At 34.1% G+C, this 27,298-nt stretch overlaps 1 protein-coding gene across 6 annotated transcripts in view; it reads left to right on the forward strand.

Annotated features, from left to right (window-relative positions):
- The window catches only part of snx13 (sorting nexin 13), a 35,748-nt gene that overhangs the window by 1,718 nt on the left and 6,732 nt on the right, over positions 1–27,298 (forward strand). For 3 of the 6 annotated variants that reach the window (XM_058754502.1, XM_058754506.1, XM_058754505.1), the window contains exons 2-20: positions 8,524–8,636; positions 8,750–8,852; positions 9,909–9,998; positions 13,732–13,853; positions 14,057–14,178; positions 15,275–15,379; positions 16,505–16,593; positions 17,571–17,654; positions 17,735–17,873; positions 18,045–18,133; positions 19,097–19,196; positions 19,277–19,473; positions 19,552–19,656; positions 21,110–21,242; positions 21,340–21,377; positions 21,469–21,538; positions 23,386–23,561; positions 26,401–26,508; positions 26,585–26,695. In XM_058754502.1, coding sequence (XP_058610485.1) covers positions 8,524–8,636; positions 8,750–8,852; positions 9,909–9,998; positions 13,732–13,853; positions 14,057–14,178; positions 15,275–15,379; positions 16,505–16,593; positions 17,571–17,654; positions 17,735–17,873; positions 18,045–18,133; positions 19,097–19,196; positions 19,277–19,473; positions 19,552–19,656; positions 21,110–21,242; positions 21,340–21,377; positions 21,469–21,538; positions 23,386–23,561; positions 26,401–26,508; positions 26,585–26,695 — 2,094 coding nt within the window. The remainder of the gene's footprint in view (positions 1–8,523; positions 8,637–8,749; positions 8,853–9,908; positions 9,999–13,731; positions 13,854–14,056; positions 14,179–15,274; positions 15,380–16,504; positions 16,594–17,570; positions 17,655–17,734; positions 17,874–18,044; positions 18,134–19,096; positions 19,197–19,276; positions 19,474–19,551; positions 19,657–21,109; positions 21,243–21,339; positions 21,378–21,468; positions 21,539–23,385; positions 23,562–26,400; positions 26,509–26,584; positions 26,696–27,298) is intronic. The other 3 variants (XM_058754501.1, XM_058754504.1, XM_058754503.1) reach the window with 1 other exon arrangement.

Consider the following 27,298-nt stretch of genomic DNA (forward strand, 5'->3'; position numbering starts at 1 on the left):
TTACAAAAGTAAAAACGCTTGTTTTAGCTGTATATTTTGTAGTTCAGATCATGGATTTGTTTATATGATGAGAAGCCTGGATTTGTTTGTGTTGCACTTGTTATCTTTCTTTCTTTCTTTCTTTCTTTCTTTCTTTATTTTTTTGTCAAAGAAGCCAGAAATCTTTCCATTCCAGTTAGATGATGAAGTTGGTCAAGATAAGCCTGGCTTTATGAGACTGGTCTTGTGTGTGAATGTTATTGCAGTTTCTGAGAATGTAATTTTAAAGTGACAAACTTGTTTGGGCTCTATGCAGTGTTTAAACCTATGCAAATGTTGTGATATAGTTGGTTATGATGGCAAGATAACAGTCTGGTTGCATGGCACTTAATTTCAGCCTCTAATTCTAGTTTTAAAGTAAGCTCCTGTTTTGGCTGTAAGTGACATTTAAAGGAATAGTTCACCCTAAAAATGAAAATTTGCTGAAAATGTACTACTCCTCATGCCATCCGAGATGTAGATGAGTTTGTTTCTTCATCAGATTTGGAGAAATGCAGCATTGCATCACTTGCTCAGCAATGGATCCTCTGCAATGAATGGGTGCCGTCAGAATGAGAGTCCAAACAGCTGATAAAAACACCACAATAATCCACACCACTCCAGTCCATCAACTAATGTCTTGAGAAGCCAAAAGCTGCATGTTTGTAAGAAACAAATCCATAAGCAAGACATTTTTGTCTTCAAACCATTGCAATGGTCAATAATCCATAATAACGCTTCCTCCAGTGATAAAGTCCATCCCCTGTTGTCTCTCACATCAAAATCCACCCACATATTTGTTTAGAGCTGTTTTGGACTGATGGCACCCATTCACTGCAGATCATCCATTGGTGAGCAAGCGTTTGCAGTGCATGTGAGTACATTTTCAGAAAATTTTCACTTTTGGTGAACTACTCCTTTAAGACCATGCAAATGCTGTTGTTCAAGTTTTTTTATTTTTTTATTTTTTTCAGTTGCATATTGGTGGATACTGTATCTTAGTATTTCAGCATCTGATCCAGTAATCATGAACAGGAAAAGTCATAGAAATAAATTAGTGAGAAGTGTGGGAACCTGATGATTTTGTGAATGGGTGTGTTACCTTTTGTTTTAGCTGTAAGGCATTGTTGAAACTCATGCAAATATTGTAGTATAGTTATGATGACATACCTGAATAGTGTCTGTTATACTTGTTCTGTGTTGGGGTTATTTCAGGTTAATGATCTAAAGATAAAATAATCTACAGGTTAACCACTTGTTTTGTTATGAAGACAAGCCTGACAGTTGGTTGCATGCCATGTTTCATCACTGAAACTCATGCATTTGTCAGAAGTTTCAGTGCATTGAAATCTGTGTCTGTATTTCGTCACCTGATGACAGGTGGATGAAGTGAATCCTCTTTAGTTACATGACCTGCTGTAAAAGCGTCCACACGTGTCTCTGCTGGCGTATCAGGACTTGAGTGCAGTCGCTCTGTCTTTGCATTTTAGGGCTGGACCTCGAAGTTAATGCATTACTGCAAATGTTTCACTGAACCAAAGCATTTCAGGCCAGCCTGCTGTGATTCATGTGACGTTATATTTGATTTTTTTTTTGCAGTAAAGAAGAACATATAGATCTATAGCAATGTCATGCATAACAGGGTCTTATCATGTTTGTTTCTGTTGTTTCCTCAGCGCTCCACGAGTAAATATTAAGAAGTATGCATGCTTGCACGGTACACTGCTGGGTTGTGTGTCAACAGAGGAATGCAAAACTGTAAATGGGCAGCACTTGACTAAGAGTCAGGCTCGTATTACCACATGAGTAGCTCAGTTCACCTGTGCGCTGAATCTGTTCCAGCGTACTCTATGTGCTCTCTGCATGTGCCTTGTTTATACCCATCAGATTTGTCAGATATATGCTCATGTAAATCTTATCATCCGCTCATTATCAAAGCTTTGGGAAGCTCTTGGTTATGGGGTGTTAATTAGCTGGTATTATCTAATACTGACAGGCTGTTATTTCACAGTTACACCATGTAACCTGTGAAATGAAGGAAGTGTTTTTAAAAAAAAAAAAAAATTATTTTACAAAGCCTTCAAGATGGATAGAGGTTTCAATTTTTCACCAATATAAATTTGTATTTAGTTTATATATTTCATCAAATGTAATAATGAATTAACTTTTGTAGAACAAGGTGGAAGAGAACCAGTGTTATTTTAATATCAGTAATATTATAATATTATTGTTTTTATGACTTTTATATTATAATTCATTTTATTTTATTTAAGTTTTAGAAAAAAATAAATAAATTGTCTTGTTTTTCAAATATGTCTATATAGTTTTTAGTTTAGTACTTTAACTTAAACTAAATGAAAATTAGAAATGGTGCCACAATTAGAAATTGTACATTTTATTTTATTTTATTTTATGAATATTTATACAGTATTTTTGTTTTATTATTATTAATATTTTTAAAAACGTGTTTATTTTGTTTTAGTTATTTTAGTATTTTAGTAAGGAATAGTTCACCAAAAAAGAAAATTCTGTCATTAATTAGGGGTTTAGCCTTAATTTTATGAAGCTACAAGAATACTTTTTATGCACAAAGAAAACAAAAATAACGACTTCATTCAACAATTCTTCTCCTCCTCATTCCGTATGCTATGGTGTGCTGCCATTGTGGAGAGTATCACGATGCATACACTTGCTTCTGCTTCATATAAAGTCATTATTTTTGTTTTCTTTACACACAAAAAGTATTCTTGTAGTTTTTAAAAATTACGTTTGTATCCCTGATGTCACATGGACTATTTTACCAATGCCCTTGCTATGTTTCTGGACCTTTATCGTGGTATGGGAGGGTCTGAGAGATCTCGGATTTCATCAAAAATATTTCATTAAAACTTTTCACAATAATTTAATGAATTGATTCACATAAATACAGCGATCTGTCACGCCACATTAAAGAACTTGAAAATCACATTATTGTAAGACACATAATTGTGTTTCATTATAAAACTGATTTTGAAAGCTGAGACTTTGTTTTATATTAAAAGCACAAAGCTTAAGCTATTGCTATTGTGTGGCTGGCGCACTACAAATAACGAATGCAATGGAAGATATGAAATATTATTTCCAAGCATACTGTCCCCCCGAGTATGACACATGGTATGATTTCTGCTAATAATCCCACATAGCTATATTTGTAGTGTATTAAAAAAGGGTTAAATAAGAAAACTACAGCGCCCCCCAAAGGAATGTCCATTGAGTGTGTGAGCTGATGTTAAGATAAACAGTTGTTCCTGTTCAGTCTGTTAATAAATATCATATTCTTGATATTAAGCTGTTTCTGCGAGTCCTTAAAATTGACATCCCAGCAAGATGATGCGGTCGCAACAATATTCAAATCAATTCCGGTGGCCTGGCAACTTCTCCCGGTGCTCTCAATGCTCGAAACATTTCGACTTTATTTTCATAACATTTCGACTTTATTCTCATAACATTTCGACTTTATTCTCATAACATTTCGACTTTATTCTCGTAGGATTTCGACTTTATTCTCGTAGGATTTCGACTTTATTCTCGAAACATTTTGACTTTATTCTCGAAACATTTTGACTTTATTCTCGAAACATTTTGACTTTATTCTCGCAACATTTCGACTTTATTCTCGTAGGATTTCGACTTTAATCTCGTAATTTTAGATTTTTTTTTATTTTTTAACGTTGCACTAAAACGCCGTCGTAGTTTTGTTATAGTTATATATAATTAGATATAAGATTTATTTATTTTTTTTCTGCCAGGCAAAAATCTAAATGCTAAAAATAGAAGAGTAATAATACTCCATGAGCAAACACAACTTGTTTTCTTAGAGACTAAAAAGTGTTACATTTTTAAGAGCATTATTTTATTTCACTTTAATGAAAAGTGTAAGTATAATGTGGTCTGTAGAGAGCTTGTACTCTTTTCTCTGTTAGTGCTGAAAGCTTATATCTGGATTATATACACAGCGTTTGATCTCAGGATAGCGGCACTCGAGCCTTGGGTATTTACACCGCTCTTAAAATAGACCTCGGTGACCATCCTGAATTAATGGCGAAGCCTGATGAGTTTTGTGCAAGATCACACTTAAAACCTTTGGGAACTTTTTGGCACTTACAATGATCATTTTATTTAATGAGCTCTTCTCAGTGCAGATTCACCGTCTAACTTTATCAGGTCAGGCTGTGTATAAAGGCCTCGTCTCAGCTGAGGATATTCAGGCCGACGTGCAGCGTAATGTTAATGAATTTTGCAGTTTAAGAAGGAGGAGCTTGTTTGCAGCAGGTGATTGAATGGCAGTCGGTGGATAATAATCTTAACCTTGCTAAAGTCTTTGCTGACCCGTCCTGTGAGGACGCAGCAGGACAGAATGAGATCATCGCTGTTAAGAGACCTATTAACTCTACAGCTTTACACCTTTCCATTGACAAATGGATGATTCATTGGTTTATCTATTAGATTGTATTAACGTCCCCTCCTGTCTGTCCTCGAAAGCGCACAGCTCGTCTGTCTACTTACTGGATGGAGATTATGCCACCTCATGTGATGTGTACTGATGTGAAAACATGGTAAAGGTAAAACAGCTGTTGGATTATTGTGTGCTTGATGACAAAGAGAGCAGCTTTAGTCTTCTAGTAATCTGCGTTTATCTTCTTTAGAGGTTAGTTTGGTGGTGATAAGGGCGGAAACATGTTTTTCAGAGCACACGGAAAACTTCCCACAGACAAGGACATTTTTCAATCAGTTAGATTGTATGTGCATTTGAGCAAGTCTCTTTATCTAATAAACACGATGCACAAACTGCTAATACAATATTAACTACTGCATAAGTAGCCTTTTTATGACTAAAGGAGACCGTTTGATTCAAAACAGCTTTTTCTTCCCTACTTTTTTTTTTTTTTTTTTTGGATTGATGTAGTGGTTAACTTTATGTTTGCTTTCCCTTGTACTTGATAACGTTTTGATGACGTTTACTCGCACACAGTCAGACCAATGCAAATCAGACAAGCTCATTGCACTTTATCATTCTGAGGACTCATCTCTCAGTTCATTCATCTCAGATATTTCTCATTTGCAGTGACCTTGTTCATCATTATATGGAATGTCAGTATTTCTGTCCTCCTCTAACAAGTGTGAACAAAAATCAGAAGTTAAACTGGCTATTTAATAAATTAAGATTGTCAATATTTAGTATTTACTTTCATATTTCTGTGATTGACTTTATTCCACAGGAGAAATTTTGAATCGCGTGCTGCTTGCTAACTTTCATGCATCAACAAGAACAAAAGTGACGTATAACCAGTTTTTTTTGTTTTCGTACGGTAGTTTTGTGTGACAAACCGGTCCAAATTTAAGTCATTATTCACTGATTATCCTCCCCTCGTGTAGTAAACAGATTATTGATAGTAACTTAAATTTATGCCTGTTCATCACACAGATCAAAACAACTTCAGATTAACTTGGCACAGTTTATGGTGTTTTTATTTATTTTTTTGTCATTTTATGCCAGGATATTCTTAAGAAATTAATTCGTGTTCCAATGAAATAAAAAGCTTGTACAGGTTTAGGATGACATGAGGGTGAATAAACTATCACAGAAGTTTCATTTTCAGGTGAATTATTCCTTTATTTGAGATAAATAGCCATAATTTTCACATGCTGGACAATAAAACGGGTGATAAAATCCCACAGACTTACACTTAATCACAGAGACTGAGTCTTAAAGACAAATTTAATGACATTATTTTAAAGAAATACTGTGGTTTAATGGGTGGCAAATTTTCTCAATTCACCTGCCATTGGAAGGTGTAGCAAATTGTTTTACACCCTGATGATGATGATGTTAAAACTGATCCAGAACACGCAGAAAGAAAACATAAAAATGTCATTTGTTTTGCTCTAATAGTGTTGTGTTGTTTGCTGATGTTTCTGCTCGAATAGTTTGCCGACAGCTGCTTTGTGGTCCGGTGACGCTCCACCCGTGTGAAAGCCTGTTTGTTCAGCCTTCTAATAACACATACATGCATTGTGTGGCATAAAACAATCTATAGAAAGCTACAGCAGCGGGTTTGTTACGCTGTTTCACCAAATCCACAGGATGTCAGCAGCACGAGTCTTGAATGGCCTGCTGTAGGCAGAGGACTCAACAGGTTACAGAGGTCAGAGGGTCAGGACTAGGGTTTGTCGTCCTGAAATGAATCACAGAGGTGAAATCAGTGCTTTCATGTGCTCTAAAGGTCTCATGTAGCCAGACCAAAATGTATAATTTCATATAGTTAATCAGTATCACACAAAGAGTGACTTTTTTTATTTCTCCAAAAATCAGCATGATTACAAATGTGATATTGATTTTATACAACAGTTCAATAAACAGTAAGTTAATATTAAGAGACTTACGTTTTAGACACCATATTGGATGTTTTTGCTCTCTTTCGCCAAAAAAAAAAAAAAAAATTCCAAACAAAGCCACAGCACTGTTTTGCATCTCTGAGCAACATGACGGTGTTACGTTCCTGAATGAATCAATCGTTTAAATGATTCGGTTCAATCGCAATGACTCACTTATTAACAGTGAATTGCTGCCACCTACTCGTGGTCTTTTCTTTTTAAAAATAATTTCAAATATCAGTATTCAATGTTTTATGTTTAAAATATCAAAACAATATTTATGCATTTGTAACTGCAGGTTAAAGCATTAAACAGTGTGTAAACACATCTAAATGCCACTTCAGATGCAGCTTCTGCAAAGACTTTGATACTGATTTCATTTGTTTGGTAACAGCCTAAATGTCTTATTATTCTGGTTGACTGATTAAATGCAAGAATTTGACTCAAAAGATGCACACTTTTAGAAAACAAATGGCTTTATAAAGGTAAAAATCCAATTTAAACTTATTGGAAAAGATTAATTTCTATCACTGATGTGAACTGGCCACACAGAATATGAAGAATATCAAAACTTTAGGAGTCAGCTGTCCATGGTAGTCCTTAAGGTATAATAACACATTCAGCAAAATATCGTCTAATTATAGTTATCAATAAAATCCCAAAGTGATTTGTGTATGTTTCTGTGTATGTAAACTAATGTATTTTGTTTTATGCGTAACTAAATGTGCTGCCTATCTTGGCCAGGACCCTCTTGTAAGAGTTTTTAATTCCTGGTTGAATAAAGGTTTAATAAAAAAAATAAAATTAAAATAAAATATCTAGATATCTTTTTCAGTTAATATCGCACACCCCTAGGCCCTATAAAATGTGTTTTATTTTTAACCAAAATCTTTGTTTTCCATTATTTCCATTATTCACACAGAGACACACAGAACATGCAGGTTTCATATTTAAATAGTCTTTTTGCGGTTTCATATTCACAGACACTAATCCATATTGCAATTTTATTTAAATGTACTGACCTATTTTTATTTTACTCATTCTAAATTTGGCAAATTCCATGATATTCCACGTTATACAGTAAATTCCATTTTTATTAATGGATCCTTCGATTCCGTCCTCATTTTCTGCATTGCAGAAATCATAGGGCCCTATGTTTAGGGTAAGTTTATGTGGAATAATAGCTCTCTAAAATATCTTAATTTCTTTCTTTTACTCTTTTGCAGTCTTGCACTTTGGTCATTCTTTCTTTCTTTTTCTTTCTTTCTTCCTTTCAACATATTTTTGGCTGATGTTTATTTAACACACTTCAGCTGAGCAGAACACACTCCAGGTCCGACCCTTCAGACCCGTGTGTGTGTGTGTGATCGGCTCAGGAGAAGGAAGGGAAGGGCACAGATTGGGTCACTGAGTTTCCTGTCCTGGCAAAAACAGGAAACCTGGCCATTGGACGCATTCACAGTCACACTCGCTCCTCTCATCTGTGTCATCTCTAGTTTATTTCCTCCTTTCAGTTCTTTTGAAATCCTTTACCTGTCTGCTGAAAGCTCCTGCATTGTGCTTTCAGTTCTTCTGGGTCTCTGTTATGATGATGATGATCTGGGGCAAAATGCAGCTTGGTGAAATTAATTTCACTACTTTAATTGCAATGCAAGAACGATAGTCTGACTCTTACTGATTATATCTGACATGAGTGAGAATCAAATCAAAGAGCAGAAATCTCAAGGACTTTTACCTATGTGAACATTAAAGCAGTGGCTGATGCTGCTGAAATGATGATGCTAATAGCAAAGCAATGCCTTTGTCTTAGAGATAAAACATTATTTTAACGAAATAGTGGAAAATATATTTTCATGGCTGTAAATTTCCTCAATTCACACACTGTTTTGAACATTTTCGACCCTGATGATGTTCGGTTTCAGTTGTTCAGTTGCTGCAATCATCTCATGGTTTTCTTCTGTATGTTCAACTACACTATATTCATGCTGCTTTCATTCCGATCAATTAATGCTCTTTAGCATGAGCACTCAGTCAGCCAAGGATAAGAAATAATGTCATTAACTCTCTCTTATCTGTGTTTGTGTGTTTCAGGCCAGTCTGTCCATCTGGGGATGGGGGGGTCTAGGAGTCGTCCTCTTCCTCATCACATTTGGACCCTTTGCCATCTTTTATCTGGCCTTCTACATCCTCTGTTTCATTGGCGGGTAAGTGGATCACACATACGTCTCATTTCAGGCTGCATCAGTGCGCTTTAAGCTCTGTGAGACCTGTCGATGCTCCTGTATGATGATGCAGTCTCTCTCTTCTCTCTTTCTAGGGGTTTTGTAGTGCTTCTTTTATTTGGAAAGATAAACTCAGAGAAACACCTGGAAAGGTGTGAACACTCCTACCTGCCATCAACACAGCCGGCCATACTGAAGGTGTGCAAACTCTTGCATGTCTGTCTTCCCTTTTATTTACATTTACAGTTACATTTGCAGACGCTTTTATCCAAAGCGACTTATTTATTATATTTACCAAAACGTATACAAGCATTTGTAATGCATTTGGTCAATAAAGTACGACTTTGATGTTTTAAAAACATTTGCATTAAATTGAATGATGAAGTTAAATATTTTAATAAGTGAAAATAATTTAATAATAATTGTAATATTAATAATTAATAATAAACATTTAAAAAATATATTTTTAATAAAAAATACTAATACTAAAAGTATGAAATGCAGCTTTCTGCTTTTTTTTCTTAAAACGTTTGAATTATATTTAATGAAATTGTTTATTTATTTGTTTTTTATTATTTATTCTGTGTTATCTGTTTTAGTTGTTCTGAATTTTGTTCTGATTTAATACAAATTCATTATCAAAAGTGGTGGTAATCAAATAAAGGCATAAACCATTAACAATTTAATTAATCTTTTAAAATGTAATCAAACAAAGATTTTGGGGGAAATTTTCAACCAAAGTGCTGCACAACAGTTTTTTTATTTTTATTTTTTTTTGATAATATTAAAATATGGAAAAAAACATTTGTGATAAGTTTTAATAATTTTATTTTTGTTGTTATTTTTACTTTGAGATGTAGATTTCACTGTAAAAAAGTAATATATTTCTGTCAAGTTTCTAGAAGTTAAACCAAACTTTTATTTTGATAGCTTTTGTGAAGACCTTTGAGGTTCTGTGTTTTTTTTTTTTTTTTTTTTAATCAAATTAAAATTGGTTTTATTAATCTAATTCAATAAGAAACATTCTTCTGCTAGATAGAATATATATAGTCACTGACATGTAAACTAAGGTTTATAATTAAACAAGTGAACAGGTGTTTTCTGCATTTTTATTTACAATAACATTTACTGATAAATCATGCCCATTAATACCAGAAACATTTATTAAGAAAGTAAATTGCTGTTTTTTATTTTATAATGACTTTGGATTGTGCTCGTGTTCAATTGAGTTTAAATTCTTTGTTTCTTCGTCAGGTTTTGGAGGAGATGAAATCAGAGTCCAAACCCATAAAGATCGATCGCCGTCTGACAGGATCCAGTATCATAGATGAGCCACTGCAGCAGGTACCATCAACAAAACCAAACGGACGGATGAATGCGCCAGCTTAAAGCGCACATTCATGCGTTTGAGGAACCTGTGGTTTCTCCAATGATGAGCTTCTCTCAGACTGTCAAGCTTTCACTTCACAAATGCCGTTTGTTTCCACCCATGACATGCGTCAGATGCTGGATCAGCTCGTTTGAGAGTTTAGGCTCAACTGCTGTTTTGATAAAGCAGATGAGCACATGACACTCATTTTCAGTCAGTGTCCTCACATGCTGTACTGAATCGGCTTTAAGTCTGCTTACAGTGCATATTTTCTGCTGGGGTCACATTTTTAATCCTACACTTTAGCTTTTATTTGCGTTTATTGTTAGTCAGAGAGGTTTCTTGCACTATAAAACCACCATATTGATGTTGCACAACCATTTACACCCTCTCTGTGACATTTAGAAAACAGGTTGTTTTACTGTTGTACCTTAGATATGTAAATGACATACCAGTGTCATTCAAACTGTTGTTCAAGTTGCAGGATATTGAATAGGTATTATGATGTAAATATATGTTTGTTTTATGTTACTGGCTATCTAGACAGTGACCTATGCTGTCATTATGCACACATACCACTAAATATACGAGAGGCCTGTCTAAATTAATGATTTGTTAGTCTAAGAAGCATAAAAATGTACCGTACACAAAATAATATTATATTTAGGCCAAAGTGGACAAAGATAAAAATCTTTGTCATTATTTTATCTTTGTTATTAAAAAATGAGAACAAAGATACACATACTATACAAATAAAACAGTGTTTTATTTTCAGCTACAATAAGTGTATTTAGCAGGAGCATTCGAGAAATTGAATCAACAAATATAAAAATAAAACACTATATAGATTGATTCCTATTAAATCAACTGTATTAACGTTTTTCAGTCAAGAGTAGTGAGTGATTTTTCTCTTTGTGTTTTATTAACATTGAAGGAATAATTAACCCCAAAATAAAAAGTGTTTTATATTTATACCATCATTTACTCACTCAAAAGTTTCTTTAAATCTCAATGAGTTTCTTCTGCTAAACATAAATGCTATTTTGAGGAACGTGGAAAACCAAACAGTTGCTGGTCCCCAGTGACTTATTCCATAGTATTTTTTTTTCCTTCTATGAAAAGTCAATGTGGACCAGATACTATTTGGTTACCCACATTCTTCAAAATATCTTCTTTTGTGTTCAGCACAAGAAAGAAATTAATACAGGTTTGGGACAACATGCGAGTTAGTAAATAATGACAGAAATTAAATTTTAAGGTGAACTATCCCTTTAATGACAGTTGGCTGCATGTTCAGTACTGCCCCTTTAAGACATGCACGCATCTAATATACAGAGGCACGCATCCGTTTTCTCTCAGCTGTTTACTTACTCATTTTAGACGTAAGCAACGGAGTCTATACATAAACCCTGTGTGTTTTGACAGTATTAGTGCACAAGATAACTTAGTTCAGTAATCAGACGCTTTTTGACAGGCTTTAGCACGCTTTGGGTGTACAGGCTCAGAAAAAGCGCACGTCAGACCAACGCGTGAATAAAACATTTAACCGGCAAAGCTTTAAAGCAGATCCGAATAATGTACAGTATATTGAGACGGAGGAATAAGAACCGCAGCTGATAGAATGTGCGCTGTAGCACCATACTACGATATTTCTTCAAAAGCAGATCGTGGAGACATTTTTATCATCCACGATCAAAAACAGTCATATCGCACACCCCTACATCTTGCATTAAACTTAATAATTGAATTTAATAATTTAATGATTAATAAATGTTTAATGTAATGCATGTTTTAATTCAATTTCATAATTTAATAATTACATTAAATTATTTAATAATTACATTTAATTAATTTATAATTAATAATAATTTATTAACATTTTTACAAATATTGGAGCCCTATGAAATATTTTATATAAATATTTTTCAGAATTCTCAGTTATATGTAGCGGTGGTAATCAAATAAGGCATAAATCACTAACAATTGAATTAATCTTTTACAATGTAATCAAATATTAATTTAACAATTTCCTAACAATTTTTGAAAATTGTGGATCAAAGTGTTGAACGACAGCCAAGTGCACTGTATGTATGCGGATAAATTTGGACATACTTATATATCCTACTTTACATAAAGAGCAGGCAGATAAAGAGCATATCTGGGTAAACTTGGATATACTTGTAGTAGTTGTATAATTTGTTGTTAATTTCCATTTAAATTTAACAAATTCATAATTCATTCATTTCCGTTGAAACCTTTGCAGTGCATTTTGTAATAGCATAATCTGCAAGAATGCATTTGGTGCTGCCTTGGAAAAAGACAGCATGGTTTTACCTACTTGGAGAACAGCCTCCAAGTGGGGAGTGTTGCCTAAAAATGTTGTCTTGGTAGGCAGCAGTCTAGGTTTTTGGAACAAGGCTGACGTGTTCAAAAACGGTTCCTGTTTTTTGTGGTTTAGTTTCAGTAACTGGTCTGGGTGGACTGGAGAGACTTGTAGATGTGAGAAAAGACAGATAAGTATCCGGTTTTTCCATGATGTGACCGCATTAAAATCTCATAAAAAAGTCCCATAGTATAAGACCTCTTTGTGAGTGAAATCGTTGTGTAACTCATCCTATGTAAATCTGAGGTTTTGAGGAAATTGCGTTAAGTTAAAGACAGTTATGAGAGTGTGTCAGCAGCTTCAGCTCTGTTTGTTCTGCTGAGCTTCACATCTGCTCTGGAATGTCTACCCAGAGTCCTTTGCAGTAGCAGTGATGGGTCATTGTGTCTGTGCCAAAAGGAACCAAGACCACATGATCCAGAAAAATACATTTCCTTGTGAGGCTATGAAATCCGGATTATTTTTTGTTTCCAAAATTATTTTTTGTTTTTCCTAAATTCTGTGGTTTCAATTCATGTTTTTCTACTTTCCCTTTTAATGGTTGAATTAATTAATTTAACAAATAAAACTTAAACAATTTTTACAGTAGTAAGGCCATATAAAATGGTTTATTTTTTGGAAATTGTGTAATTTTTTTCTTAGATTTCTGAGAGTCTTCATGAGCATTTTGCAATTTCATTTGAGAAAAACTATTATCATATAATATACATACAGAAACTCAAAGGTCTTCATGGGAAATAAAAATTCAGTTTAACTTGAAGAAATTGTGACAGAAATAAATTACTATTGCACAGAAAAAAGTATATCTCAGTTTAATAATAATAAAAGTAGTAATACTAAAATTGATTATTCAAATTTGATTACTATTGAAATGGAATCCAGAAAAATTAAAACGAAGAACACTGAATTTGGTAAAAATAAATTGGAATATGAGAAAAAAATAAAAAGCATTTCTAAATGCCTATTTCAAAAGTGAATTAAAAAAAACTTAATAGACTAATGATTTAAATGAGATTTGTTTTGAATTTAACCATTAAAATTGAGTCTAAAAAATAAAATGGACAAAAAGAAAAAGGTAACACTTTATAATAGGGAACACTTTAGTTTAATTAGTTAAGAGACCTTAAAATAAAGTGTTACCAAGAAAAATTCAGATAAATTGAAAAAAACAACAACAGCAACAACCAAAAGAACGGAATTTGGGAAAAAAAATAAAATGGAATTTGGGAAAAAATAAATGGGATTTCATAGGACCCTACAAATGGTGTCCTGTTTGTTTCAGGAAATGATCATCTATCTGATCCTCTTCTCATGTCATTCATCAGGTCATCCAGTTCGCCTTGAGGGACTATATCCAGTATTGGTATTACACACTAAGTGATGATGAAACGTTCCTCTTGGAGATCCGTCAGACGGTCCAGAACGCACTCGTTGAGTTCTCCACCAGGTAAGACACCTGTCTTGACACAGATCTGCTTTAAAATCACTGCTGTATCAGCATGTGAGTGACGCAGGGATGATGCAACACCTGACCACAAACCCAAACACTGCATTCAAATGTTCTGACACATTTTCCCTGCTAAACGCAGTGTTGAAATGGAGACCGTTTATCCTGTGATTCATTAAGTGCTCAATCTTTCCTTTCCTCAGGTCTAAAGAGGTGGACTGGCAGCCGTATTTCACCACCAGACTAGTGGATGACTTTGCGACTCATCTGCGTGTTTTCAGGAAAGCTCAGGAGAGGCTGAACGAGAGAGAAGATCCAAAACAACGTAAGGATTGTTCTCTTCTCTTCTCTCAGCAAAACCAAATCAAACAGTTTATCAGTGGCAAGACTGCAACACTGGTAACACTTCACACTAAGGTCCCATTAGTTAATGTTAGCTAATGCATTAATTAACTTGAACAATGAGTATACATGATTTATAAAATGTATCCATCTTTATTTAACTGTTCATTTCACTGTTCATATTAACTCATTGTTAGCTCATTAAATAACATGAACAGTTTTTTATTTTAATAATGTATTTTTAAATGTTAAAATAAGTTTAACTAAGATTAATAAATGCTTCAGAAATATTTTTCTTTGTTTGCAGGGTTGCTTTTTATAACTAAAACTAAAACCAAAAAAAAAACCTGAAATAAAATATAAAAACTTATTTTATTTCAACTGGTTGCCAATCTTGGTGAATTAATATAACTAAACTAAAACTGCAATAAAAATAAATAAATAACTATATGTACAAAAATGAATAAATTAATAATAAAAATGACAAACACACAATTAAGTACTAATTTGAACTAAAATTATTTAATTAAAAATGAATTACCATTAAAATCAAAACTGTAAAATATTAAAATAAAAGCTAAATCAAAATAGTAATATACATTACTATAACAGTATCTCAATTATACTGAAATAACCCTGATTGTTAGTTCATGTTGACTGATGAAATGACTAAATGAAACCAGATTGTAAAGTTTTACTGTAATGAAGCAAAAAGTTAAAATGTCGTCATTTGCTCACTCTCATGTCTTTTCGAACCCATTTAACTTTATTTCTTCTGAGGAATGCAGGAGTGTTTTGAGGAATGAGAATGGTGCCATTTTATTTTTGGGTTAACTAACCTCGTAAAATAGAGTCAGGTGAGTGAGTAGAGCAACCTAGGGCTTTTTATTGCATCACAGCTGATTAGGAGGTGATGCAAAGTTCTCAATATCAGGACAAAACCTGTAGCGTGTAAAAAACCAGTTGATTTACTAATGCCACTTCCCGTTTACTGAGTACAGAGCATCTTTAATGGAAACTTGATTGTATTGACTCATAGTGTGAGCTTGTGCATGACGCCACCGGTGTGTTTGTGGCAGGTGACGCGCCGGACGAGTTGCTGGACTCGTTTTTTGAGGCGGAGGTGGAAATGGAGAGGAAGATTTGTAGAGATGTCGTTTGCACGTCACGCAAGGATGAAGAAGGTAAGACAAACACGTAGGATTTGTGTCTATAGACAGTTCAGACACTCCAGCCCAGTGATTCAAGGCGTGGTGTGGGTTTGTGTCAACAATAGTCATGAATAAGTTGAACATGCTTCTCTAGGGCAGATCTTATTTGCCAGACCAGCTGCAAGATATAACACATATAAACACACACCCAGTCATGAATGCAGGGAAATGCTTTGAGCTTTGAGAAATCTTTCAAACAAGATTTTTGGGTGGAGGAGTGTGTATAAATGTGCCCTGTGAATATAAAAGTTGTCATGTGATCACATCTTTGTTCTATCATCTGATGATTGATCACAAATCATTTACTCACCCTCATGTCTTTCCAAAACCAGCTTTCTTTCTTCTGCGGATGTTTTGATGAATGTTTACGCTGCTGTTTTCCACACAGTACAGTGGAACAGTAGCTGTTGAGTTTCAAAAATACACAAAAAACACCGTAAAATGGTTTCTGCGAATCCTTTAAAAAGTCTTATGAAATTTAAGGTGTAAAAATGGTATAAAAAAAATTAATTATCAATTTTAGATGTCTTAAATTTTGAAATTTGTATGGAAAAGCCCGAGTCAGGCCAAATGTGATTGATAAACTTCAAAAGGCGCTGATTGAATTAAATGAATGTGAGCGCTGCACATTTCAAAGACAAAACGCTGTGTTTTACAGCCTTGTGTTTAATATCGCACATTTATGCCAGGAGATTATTAATGATCCTTTGTTGATAAATTATGACAATTTTTACTTCATGGTGTTTATATTGTAATATGTTGTAGATGGATCTAAGCTTTTTGAATGAGCAGCTGGAAGTAATCATAGACATGGTCATAATCATAGACATTTCAAAATAAAAGTCCTGATGTATTTCAGGTTTGTTTATAATTAAAAGTGCCACATCATGCATAGTGTCTTTTTTTTTTCTTTCTGGTTATTACTGGTACAGTAAACTGCATCTGGCATTTATTTCAAAGTACACTCTTGTAGCTTTTGTTTGGGCTGCATTCATATGTATTTATATGTTGGTACGCAAACAGATTTCATGTGTATTTGTATGTGTATGTTGTCTTTGTGCTGTATGTTTGTTTGACTGCCGTGTGTTTTTGGTGCAGGTTACCTGCGGGATCTCTGTGAAGTGCTGCTGTACCTGTTACTACCTCCTGGAGATTTCCACAACAAGAATATGAGATACTTCCTCAGGGTGAGACACTCACACATGCTAAATCAGTCCCAAATTCATTCAAATAACATTTTATCTTTGGTCAACTAAAAAAGGGATGAAAACTGTAAAGCACAATTTGTGGAGAAAACCATACATTTTTAAGTCTGATTTTTAAAGACCTATAAACTTCTTCTCTGCCTTCTCTTGTAGTGAGAGCAAAATTAAAACTGTTAAAAAATAGTTTTTGTTATTTGAAACAAAGCTAAAATAAAATATAAGATGAAAAACTGAAATTGAAATGAAAATGGAAAATATAAAAATAACACTGATTCAAAATATTAATAAAAACTATAATTCAATACATTCTGCAGAATTTTAATGCCTTCTAAAGCTAAAAGAAAAAATAAGATGAAAAACTTAAGGAACTTAAAAAAAGGAAATTTTGCCTTGGCAACTAATTTAAATAAAAAAAGTTCAAGTACTAAAATACTAAATACTCATACTAAAATAAAAAAATAAAGCTAAATAGAAAAAAAAAAAAAAATGACAAACACAGCAAAATTACTAAAACAAAATAATATTAATAAAAATAAATACAATAATCAATAAAATAAAATAATTTTAAAAAATGGAAAAGTAAAATATGAATTAATACTATTATTTTTTTATATATATATATATATATATATATATTATAATTTAAACTACTGCAACATAATTTTATAAAATGCAATTTGGAGAATGTCAAAATTATTCTCTGTGGATATTGACATTATTCCACAAAAGATGTTGATAGAGCTTAAGTTGTATGTAATACAGGACAGTCCTTTAAGACACTTGATCTGGGATTTACGAAAAGCAGACAAGTGGGTTTTGTTCTAAGATCAGGACTTTTGGTTTATGTGGTTCTGACAGGTCTTGATGTTGAGACTACAAGATTAGAGCTCCAGTCTCGGTGTCTTGCACAAGAACAAACTTGATGTTGATTAACTGATTGACTCTTTGATGTCCTGCAGGAAGTTTTGGCCAGAGGAGTTCTGCTGCCCTTAATTAACCAGCTGAGTGACCCTGATTACATCAACCAGTTCATCATCTGGATGGTGAGACCTGCTCGGTTCTTACAGTCCAAGAGCGTGTCGTAAATTTCCTTTTACCTAAGACGTTTCGTCTGTGTGTTTAGATTCGTGACTCCAGCTGTAACTACGAGGCCTTCTTGAACATCTTGAAGCTGACAGACAAAGTGGCCGAGCTGGAGGCCGTCAAAGACAAAGTCCTGGAGGAGCTTCAGTACCTCCGATCTCTGGACACGGGAGCAGACGGTACACGTGCTCACTCATGTTTACACACATACGCTTAAGTGTTGTTTTTTCATTTGGTTGGAAAATAAACAATGAATTCTGGGTTTGTTTTGGAAAATTTGAGAGCAAGTTCAGGGCTTTATAATAACAAACACTGTTTACTCTTCATTTTCTGTCTCTCCATACTCACAGATATCAACTTCATAAAGAATCAAATCAATAGTTTGCTCTTTGTGAAGAAAGTCTGTGAAACACGGATACAACGGCTACAATCAGGGAAGGTAAACAAATCTCTCCTGTTTCGTTCACATTTGCTTTATTATAATACATGGATATTCATTAAAAACATTTATATTGCTAGGAATTTAACTTTCTTTTCAATAATGATCAATTTAGCATTAACAGTAGTGTAAATTAAACATGAAATAATTCCTCTTAATCAAGATTATTATAGTTAACTGAAACTAAAACCATTATAAACATTTTCATTTCTTGAAATAAAACTGAACTGAAAAAAACAACAACTATATTTTAGCTGGTTGCCGAGGCAGCATTTCTCATTTTAATTTTATTTGACTTGATGAACTTTAATAACTAAAACTGAAATCTAAATAAAAGCAATACAGTATCTAATTATTATTTTTTTTATAATCTAATAAAATGAACAAAATGCACAACAAAAATTACTAACACTTTAAAATTAAAAGGAAAATGGAAAGTTTAAAAAATAAAAAGTAATTCAAAATATTAATAAAAGCTGTAATAGTGTCTAAATAAGAATGTATAACAAATTTATAATTAAATTATAAATATATAGTAGTAATTAATAGAAATAAAATATTAATTGTATTATATTAATTATCAGTTAATTATTACAGACAATTATACAGACAATTAATATAATTAATTACTTACTATTATTAATAAGAATATTTTTAAAGATACAGAAATTACTATTTTCCAAAATTATTATTAATAACAGTATTATAGTATTGCAAACAGTTATTTCTGTATGTTCCAATATAATTAATTACTGTTATTAATAATGATTTTTGTTACAGAAATACAGAAAGAAAACATTATAAAATACATTTAAAAAAAATTTACTTATTGTACTTTTAATAAAATAATTTCAGGTTTTAACAGCAATTAATCAGTTGTCTAACAATTAACATTTCACCTGCCAATATGTCTTTTTAACACGCTTGGGTTGTTTTTTTTTAATTTTTATTTTTTCTGAACAGGAAGTTGACGCATTGAAACTTGCAGCTAATTTTGGGAAGCTGTGTGTGATTCCGTTGGAACATATATTAGTGCACAACATCGCGCTGCAGTTCTTCATGGGTGAGTCGAGGCGGATGCACACAAACTGTCCTCTCTTTAGATATCTTTCCTCAATACCTTTAATCTCTCTCTGTCTCTAGACTACATGCAGCCCATGGGCGGTCAGGCGATCCTGTTCTTCTGGCTGACGGTGGAGGGCTATCGGGTCACGGCCCAGCAGCAGCTGGAGGTCTTACAGAGCAGCCAGAGAGACGGGAAGAGGCAGAGCAGCCAGACCACCAAAGGCCTGCTGAGAGCCGCCGCGCTCGGCATCTACGACCAGTACCTGTCCGAGAAGGTGAGAGGATTGAGACTTACTGGTAAGAATGAGTAAAGGGTCCATGAAGTGATGTTTGACAGGTTTATTTCCACTCAGGCCTCTCCTAGGGTGGAGGTGGACGAAGGGTCTGTAACCAGACTGGCTCAGAAACTCAACAAAGAGGATCCCACACCTGAGATATTTGATGAAATCCAGAAAAAGGTAATGACTGATGTTTCATTAAGCATATATGTAACCCTGGACCACAAAACCAGTCATAAGGGTCAATTTTTGGATATTGCGATTTATACATCATCTGAAAGCTGTTTTTTTTTTTTTTGTTAGGATAGGACAATATTTAGCTGAGATACAACTATTTGAAAATCTAGAATCTGAGGGTGCAAAGAAGCCAAATTATTGAGAAAATCACTTTTAAAATTGTCCAAATGAAGTTCTTGGCAATTCATATTACTAATGAAAAAGTACGTTTTGTTATATTTACGGTAGGAAATTTATGAAATATCTTCATGGAACATGATCTTTATTTAATATCCTAATGATTTTTGGCATAAAAGGAAAAATTTATAATTTTTACCCATACAATGTATTGTTGGCTATTGCTACAAATATACCTGGGCTACTTATGACTGGTTTTGTGCTCCATGGTCACATTTGAATGTGATATGGTTTAGCGCAATTATCAAATCGCAAAGACTGCATTGTAATTATATATCAGAGTGAAGTGCTGTGATCTTTTCACGTGAGCCGCTCATGCTAGCAGTGTTTTCAGAGTCAAACTCCATCTCTGCAAGTGCTGTGAGTTTGAATCGTTTATAACGAGCATTTGAAAATGCAACATGCGCCAAACATCTTCCCAAGTTTGTGATGAGAAGCGTTTATAAATCTGTTGTCAACAAAAGTGAAGCATTTCAAAACAGAGAAGTTTCCCTGCGGTTTTCCGCTAAAATAAAAGCTCAGTGGTTTAATATTTGAAAGTAACGAAAAAAGCAACAATAAATATTAGTATTGTAATTTTACTGTTGTTATATAAAATAATAATATTAATTACAATAACAGCAATAATAATAATAATAATTATTATTATAATTTTTATTCAATTACTATTATTATTAACTTCTTTGCAGATCAGTAGTATTATAAAGAAAAGATTATTAAGTACATCAGATTATTTTTATGGTTTGATTAAATAATAATAATAGTAATTAAATACAAATAATAATATCAATACAAAATAAAAATTACAATTAGATGTGTTTCCCCAATTTGTTCTGCCTGTTTTTTTTTAATGAAATAATTCACATAGAGTTTAATGGCCAGTAAAAATATTCATGGACTGTAAATTTCCTCAAGTCACTTTAACACTGATAATAATCAGAAATGTTTCTTGAGCAGCTGAAGACTGGAGCAATGATGCTGAAAATTCAGATTTGATCACGGCAATAAATTACAATTTAACACACATTCACATAGAAAACAGTTATTTTAAATGGTAAAATATTTTTGATCAAATAAATGCAGCCTTGGTGAGCAAAAGAGACCAATCTAAAGCTTTTGAACAGTAGTGTATAGAAGTGTAATTTGAGATTTTTGATGGTTTATCGTGCAGGCCTGTTTTGACCAATATAACCATTAAAAAGCTCTCTGTGTTCCTCAGGTGTATGATATGATGTTGCGGGATGAGAGGTTTTACCCGTCGTTTAAGCAGCACCCGCTGTACGTGCGGATGCTGGCCGAGCTGGACATGCTGAAAGAGCCCAGTTTCAGGGGGTCAGAGGACGGGGATGGAGGTGACAAACACACACACACACACACTACCAGATCTGCCATCAGTGAGCCTGTTTACACATTATCTCCTAAAATTCATTAATATTTCTCTTTCTCCAGAGTCGTTCAACGGGTCTCCAACAGGAAGCATTAATTTAGTATGTCAAATAAAGCTGTTCATATGTAATATTGACACACATCAGGCGTGTTTGAGTGTGTATGATTGTTTCTAATGATTGTGTTTTGTAGTCATTAGATGATCTCAGCAGCGGGAGCGTGGATGAGTCTGCTCAGCTTCATGCCTTTATCTCTGATACGGGTGAGAGTTTTACCTGCTGTTAACCATTTCAGCAGATAAATACTGTACAGTTTTAAAGTCCAGCACTGTGTCCTTACTAGGCACAGTATTTTCTGTCCTCAATGAAAATGACCTGCTTATAATGATTAGACAATAGATTAGATCAACATGGTAGAAATGTGGTTAATTGCTTGTGTCTTTATTGCATTATACCTGGTTATAACATGGTGTAATAATATCTAAAAAACCCCCCCCAAAAAAACATTTCACCTTAATATCAAAAGAAGAAACAAAATTAACAAGTTAATATGATTCTTTAGGGTCTTAATGAGAAGTCTATAACATACTTGGGTTAAATTTTCTCAATGGTAGTGTGAAAAAACACCCTTTTTACCCTGTCAAAATCAGCTCTGTTTTCAGCTACCCGTTTTAGTGCATGTTGCTTTATATGTTAATGAGCTCTTCTCACCCCGCCCCTCTCTTCCGTGGGGTGACGAGCCATTCTCATGATGCTGTTTACTTTAGCCGTGGAACTTGCTAACTATCACGTTATTAGGAAAGGCGATTTGCAAAGATTAAAGATAAAACAAATCTTATACTCACTACTTCTGGAGGTGAAGCTGGGTCACGAATGATTTGCACGAGCATAGACGCATTTAGGCAGATTTGGGGCGCATTCCCTTCAAAAACAAATGTAATCCACTGTGTCTTCAGTGGCTCAGATGCTGTGTTCATTATTGCATCCAACAACAAAATACTTCAATCGCTTAGGAGACATTCTTATCTACAACCGCTCTGGCGTCGAAACTGATGACGGCTCACTCAGGGCTGTGATAAAACACCACTGTCAATCAACAATCGTGGGAGGGGCCTGTGCAGATCTACGTCACTCTGCCAAGAATCTCAGAACAGCCAGGTCTGAGAGAGTGCTCATGATTTATTGGGAGTTAAAAAAAAAAAAAACACTGGGTGGATTTTTATCATTATAGGGTGGTTGTGTACACACACTGCCAACACACATTCATGTTCAAACATGTAAAAGTGAATTTTGCATCCGATGACCCCTTTAAGCCAATTTTAGATACACACATATACTGTTATGCAAAGACATATATTTAAAAAAAATATATAATAAATTAAAGTACATCAAATACTACATGAGATTTTATATATATATATATGAAGAGTTCATTTGCAAAAACAGATAACACTCTAAAATGTTCAAAAATCATGTTTTTTTTTTTTAATTTTATCCTGCATTCCAATTAATATCAATCAAACTGCAGTTGGGTTGTTTTGATGAAATAATAATAATAACTAAAAAAATACAGGTAACTAACAATAAAACACGATAAAAACATGATTTATGAAAATTGATAGAAACCGAGTTATCTTTTTTTTGCAAATAAACTCTTCATATATAAATATAAATAAAACCGTCAGTTACAAACTAAAAAGTGCCTAAGTTCTATTTTATTCATTTAGATTCTTTCAAATGTTGAGCTGTTTAATTGAATGTTAGCAATGACTCGTGTAAATGGTAATAGTCTGAGTGTGAATTAAAGAGCTGTTCAGTGTGTGTGCTGGTGAACCTTCCTCTCTTCCTTGTCATCACTTCTTCTCATTTTCAAGCTTCATTTATTTGAAGGAGCAACACTTTTCCTGCCACTTTGTGTTTGTTCTTATTGTGATACTATCATTTCATCAGCTTTATTTCTCTATTTTCTTACGTTCATCTTTTTTTCCCTCTGTCCCTCTGTTGCTTTGTCTTGTTGTCCTCTCTCTGCTGTGTGTCTTTCGTGTGGTTCTCGTTCTCTTTCCCCCGCCATCGTTTCCATCGCTCCCGCCTCTCTCCCGGTGTGCTGTAGCTGATGCTTTTCTAAACCAACTTCCTGTGGCAGGCGTGTGTAATGATCACGGGAAGACGTATGCTCTCTATACCATCACCGTCATACGCAAGAACTCGGACGGCAGCGAGGACATCTGGAAGACGTACCGCCGCTACAGCGATTTCCACGACTTCCACATGCGCATTACAGAGCAGGTGAGACAGATTTACCCTTTAAAGAACATCACACGTCAACCATCAGATCAGTTTGTTGTATATATGTATATATATATATATATATATATACCACATCCATTGGAGAGCCGCTTCTGGGACGGTTCAGAGACGTGCTGGTATAAACCCAACACAAGCATTGACTCGAGCGGCCGCGATCAGCTCCGGTTCCCATGTCTGAGCCGTGACGCGCCGCAAACTTGTGCAGAGCGGAGCGCGACTGAACGCGATCATTCCTTCCTCTGTACTAGAGGTCGACCGATTCATTCATAGTTGATTGCCACAACTATCGGTTATCGGCAAAAATCCATGCCGATAGTTTTCCGGTTTGCAACCGTTGCTGGAGTGGCTGAGAAGGGTCCGCTGCCATTATACAGTACGAGAGCGGCCTCTAGAGGCGGAAATCACTGACAGCACGTGTTGTTTATTTTGACACGTGACACTGCGCGCTGCACAGAGCGGGAAACTCCAGACTCGCATTTAAATACAGCCGACAGAAATGCCTGCCACGGAACAGAACGCCATTCACATAGTTTTCTATTAAATTACATTATATTTGTCTCAAATCGTTGTGAATGTACATAATAACTTCACCCTAGGCTATAAATTATGTATTGTGCATTTTTCAGCAAAACGTTTGTCTTTCTGTGGCTCTAATACAGTCGGTATGCTTCATATAGAGAGCTGTATTAGATCGCGCTCTCTCTTTCCGCTTGCTCTGTTTTTTTAAACACCGAACTTCAAACTCATTTATGCCACATTGTTCATTCTTGAAGCAACCGATGTCCGTTTGGTGATTAAATAAATTGTTTTAGACCGCTACTTGATTTGAACGCAAAGCGTCTGGTGTTTGTGTGTGTGTGTTACGTCTGAGTTCTCCTAGACACAGCGCTGCGCTTTTGCCCGGTATGACTAACTTTAAAAAAAAAAAATTTTATTAGATAATTATCAAGTGTTAAAAAATAAAAGCAAATAAAGTGTGTGAGTACACATACAATATCCATATGTATGTAATTTTAATGCTATGGCCTTGTGTAGATATTTAAAGATGGCCAAATTAAATGGTAACACTTAACAATAAGAGTCCATTCGTAGCATTAATGAAAACTGTAGAAGTATTGTTCCTTGTTAGAGTGTGTTCATTTCAACATTCACTATTAGCTACTAATAGGCTACATTTTTAAATGTTAAAGTTTCTTCTTTTAACATTAGCAAACTATGAAATAACTTTAATGATCAATATAGTAAATAATATTAATATTTTTTTATTCATTTACAAAGTATGGTTCAGTACTGTTGCTGCTTTTTTTTTTTTTTTTAAATAGTAAAGCACTAGCTCTCTTTCAGTATCTATTTTGAAAACTATCGGTTGATTAATCGGTATCGGCCAGTGTGGTCCAACCTAGCTATCGGTACAATCCACTATCGGTCGACCTCTACTCTGTACTACGAGTTTTAACGCGAATAAACATGACTGAGCATCTCATGCCTTATGTAATTGCTCAATCAGTGTTTCAACCACGGAAAGACATCAACAAAACAGCGTGGAAATAAAATGTCAAGCAGCATTTAATTTACCTCAGCAAGTCATCAGTGTCCATAGCTCGTTAGTTCACTAGAGAAATGAAGGAGCATTTCGCCAAATATTACACTATATAGGCCTACTCATTATACTTTACCAAACCTGTTAGTCATAATTATTTAATGCATGTTTAAATTAATGTTATGAAGCATGCTATGACAGCCAGTGTGTAATTGAATATGTTTTAACAAATAGCCTAGAAGTTTTATTATTTATAAGTTAATTTAAAAACTGCATTATGGGCAATTTACATGTTTGCATACAATTTTTTTATTTTATTTTTTATTTTTTTAAAGTTGAGTATTGATTATCTATTTAAAAATAAATAGTAATTAAATTTCAGTTTGGGTTAAGTTGTTGTAACTTCATGATGTAAAAGGGCTCCCTATAGTTTTAAGCATAAGCTGAGGTAGATTTTTATCACTAAGAGAATTTAAACTATAACTGAATGTATTTAAAGAAAGAGCAACTTGTTCAGTAAACCGCTGTTTATTAAAAAAAAAAAAAAAAAAATTTAGTTTTTCCCCCTGCTGTACGGAAATCATACCGAACCATCATATTAGTGTACTGTAACACCCCTAATATATATATAGGTTAAATGCTTTTTTAATATTATGGTTATGAGAAATTTCAGTGTCTTCGTTTCTATAAGCAAAATAGGTATTTTAATTATCATTAGTTGTCACGTGTAGTCCAAGATGAAGACAATGATGAATTAAAAAAAAAAAAAAATCAAACGGGGTTTATTGAAGAACTCCAAACTATTCAAAATAGCGAAACAGTGTGGTTGCACACAAACAATACCAGACAACCCAATTGTATGCAGACAGGAACTTTAGTACAAACCAAACGAATGACATGATTAACACCTGAGATGATTAAATTAATTACCATGACAACTAAAGAGTGGCGGGAAAACATGTGACTGAAGAAAACCAATGACAAGTCCATGAAAACAAAACTGATAGTCCATGATGATGAAACTAACTAAACATAACCGTGACATTAGTAGTATTATTTAATTTCTGGGTGTTCAGCATTATTGGTAGTTGAATCACCATTAATTATTAGCCAAATTAGTATAACATTTTTATTAAGCAAACATGCAAAGAGACTTGTTGAACTTGTCCTGGATGTGAACCGAGTCCTGGATGTGCCTAAATATTTTGGCTGAACATACTCTGATCTAATTGGGTTTGATAGATGTGATGTTTTCTAACCCATATGTCCCATCTTTAGTTTGAGAGCCTTGGTCCGATTCTCAAGCTTCCTGGCAAAAAGACCTTTAACAACATGGACAGGGAGTTTTTGGAGAAGAGGAAGAAGGACCTGAACGCTTATTTGCAGGTGGGTCAGATCAGGACGGGTGTTTATTTTGGGTTCTGCTGGCTCAGGTGTGCTGAGAGCTGAATTTGTCTTACAGCTGCTGTTGAATCCTGAGATGGTGAAGGCCTGTCCCGTGCTGATCCCCTACGTCTATGACTTCCTGGAGAACAAAGCCTACAGCAAGGGCAAAGGAGACTTTGCACGCAAGGTGAGAAGCACAGCATACAGAAAATGCTTCAAATGATCAGTGTGTTTAATGTACAGCAGGGTGGGAGATTCAGCTAATAAAATGTTATCTTGGTATAAAACAATCAAGGCATTCACTAAATTTTCAATAAATGACATTTAATCATTTTTATTTATATGCTGTAAACATTAAAAAAAATACAAATAAAGATTAATGTTTAAAAGAAGTCTCTTCTGTATTTATTTGAGCAGAAATACAGTAAAAACAGTAAAATTGTGAAATATTAGTTTCAAATAGCTGTTTTATATGTGAATCTGTTAAAATGTAATTTATTTCTGTGATCAAAGCTGAATTTTCAGCATCATTACTCAGCCTTCAGTGTCACATGATCCTTCAGAAATCATTCTAATATGCTGATTTGCTGCTCAAGAAACATTTCTGATTATTATCAATGTTGAAAACAATTGTGCTGCCCAATATTTTTGTAGAAACTGTGATAATTTTTTTCTGTATTCTTTGATGAATAGAAACTTCAATAGAACAGCTTTTATTTGGAATAGAATCTTTTGTAACTTTATGAATGTCTTTCTGTTGTTTTTGATCAGTTTAATGCATCCTTCAAAA

The sequence above is a fragment of the Onychostoma macrolepis genome, chromosome 19, assembly GCF_012432095.1.
Source record: "Onychostoma macrolepis isolate SWU-2019 chromosome 19, ASM1243209v1, whole genome shotgun sequence".
Lineage (NCBI taxonomy): Eukaryota > Metazoa > Chordata > Actinopteri > Cypriniformes > Cyprinidae > Onychostoma > Onychostoma macrolepis.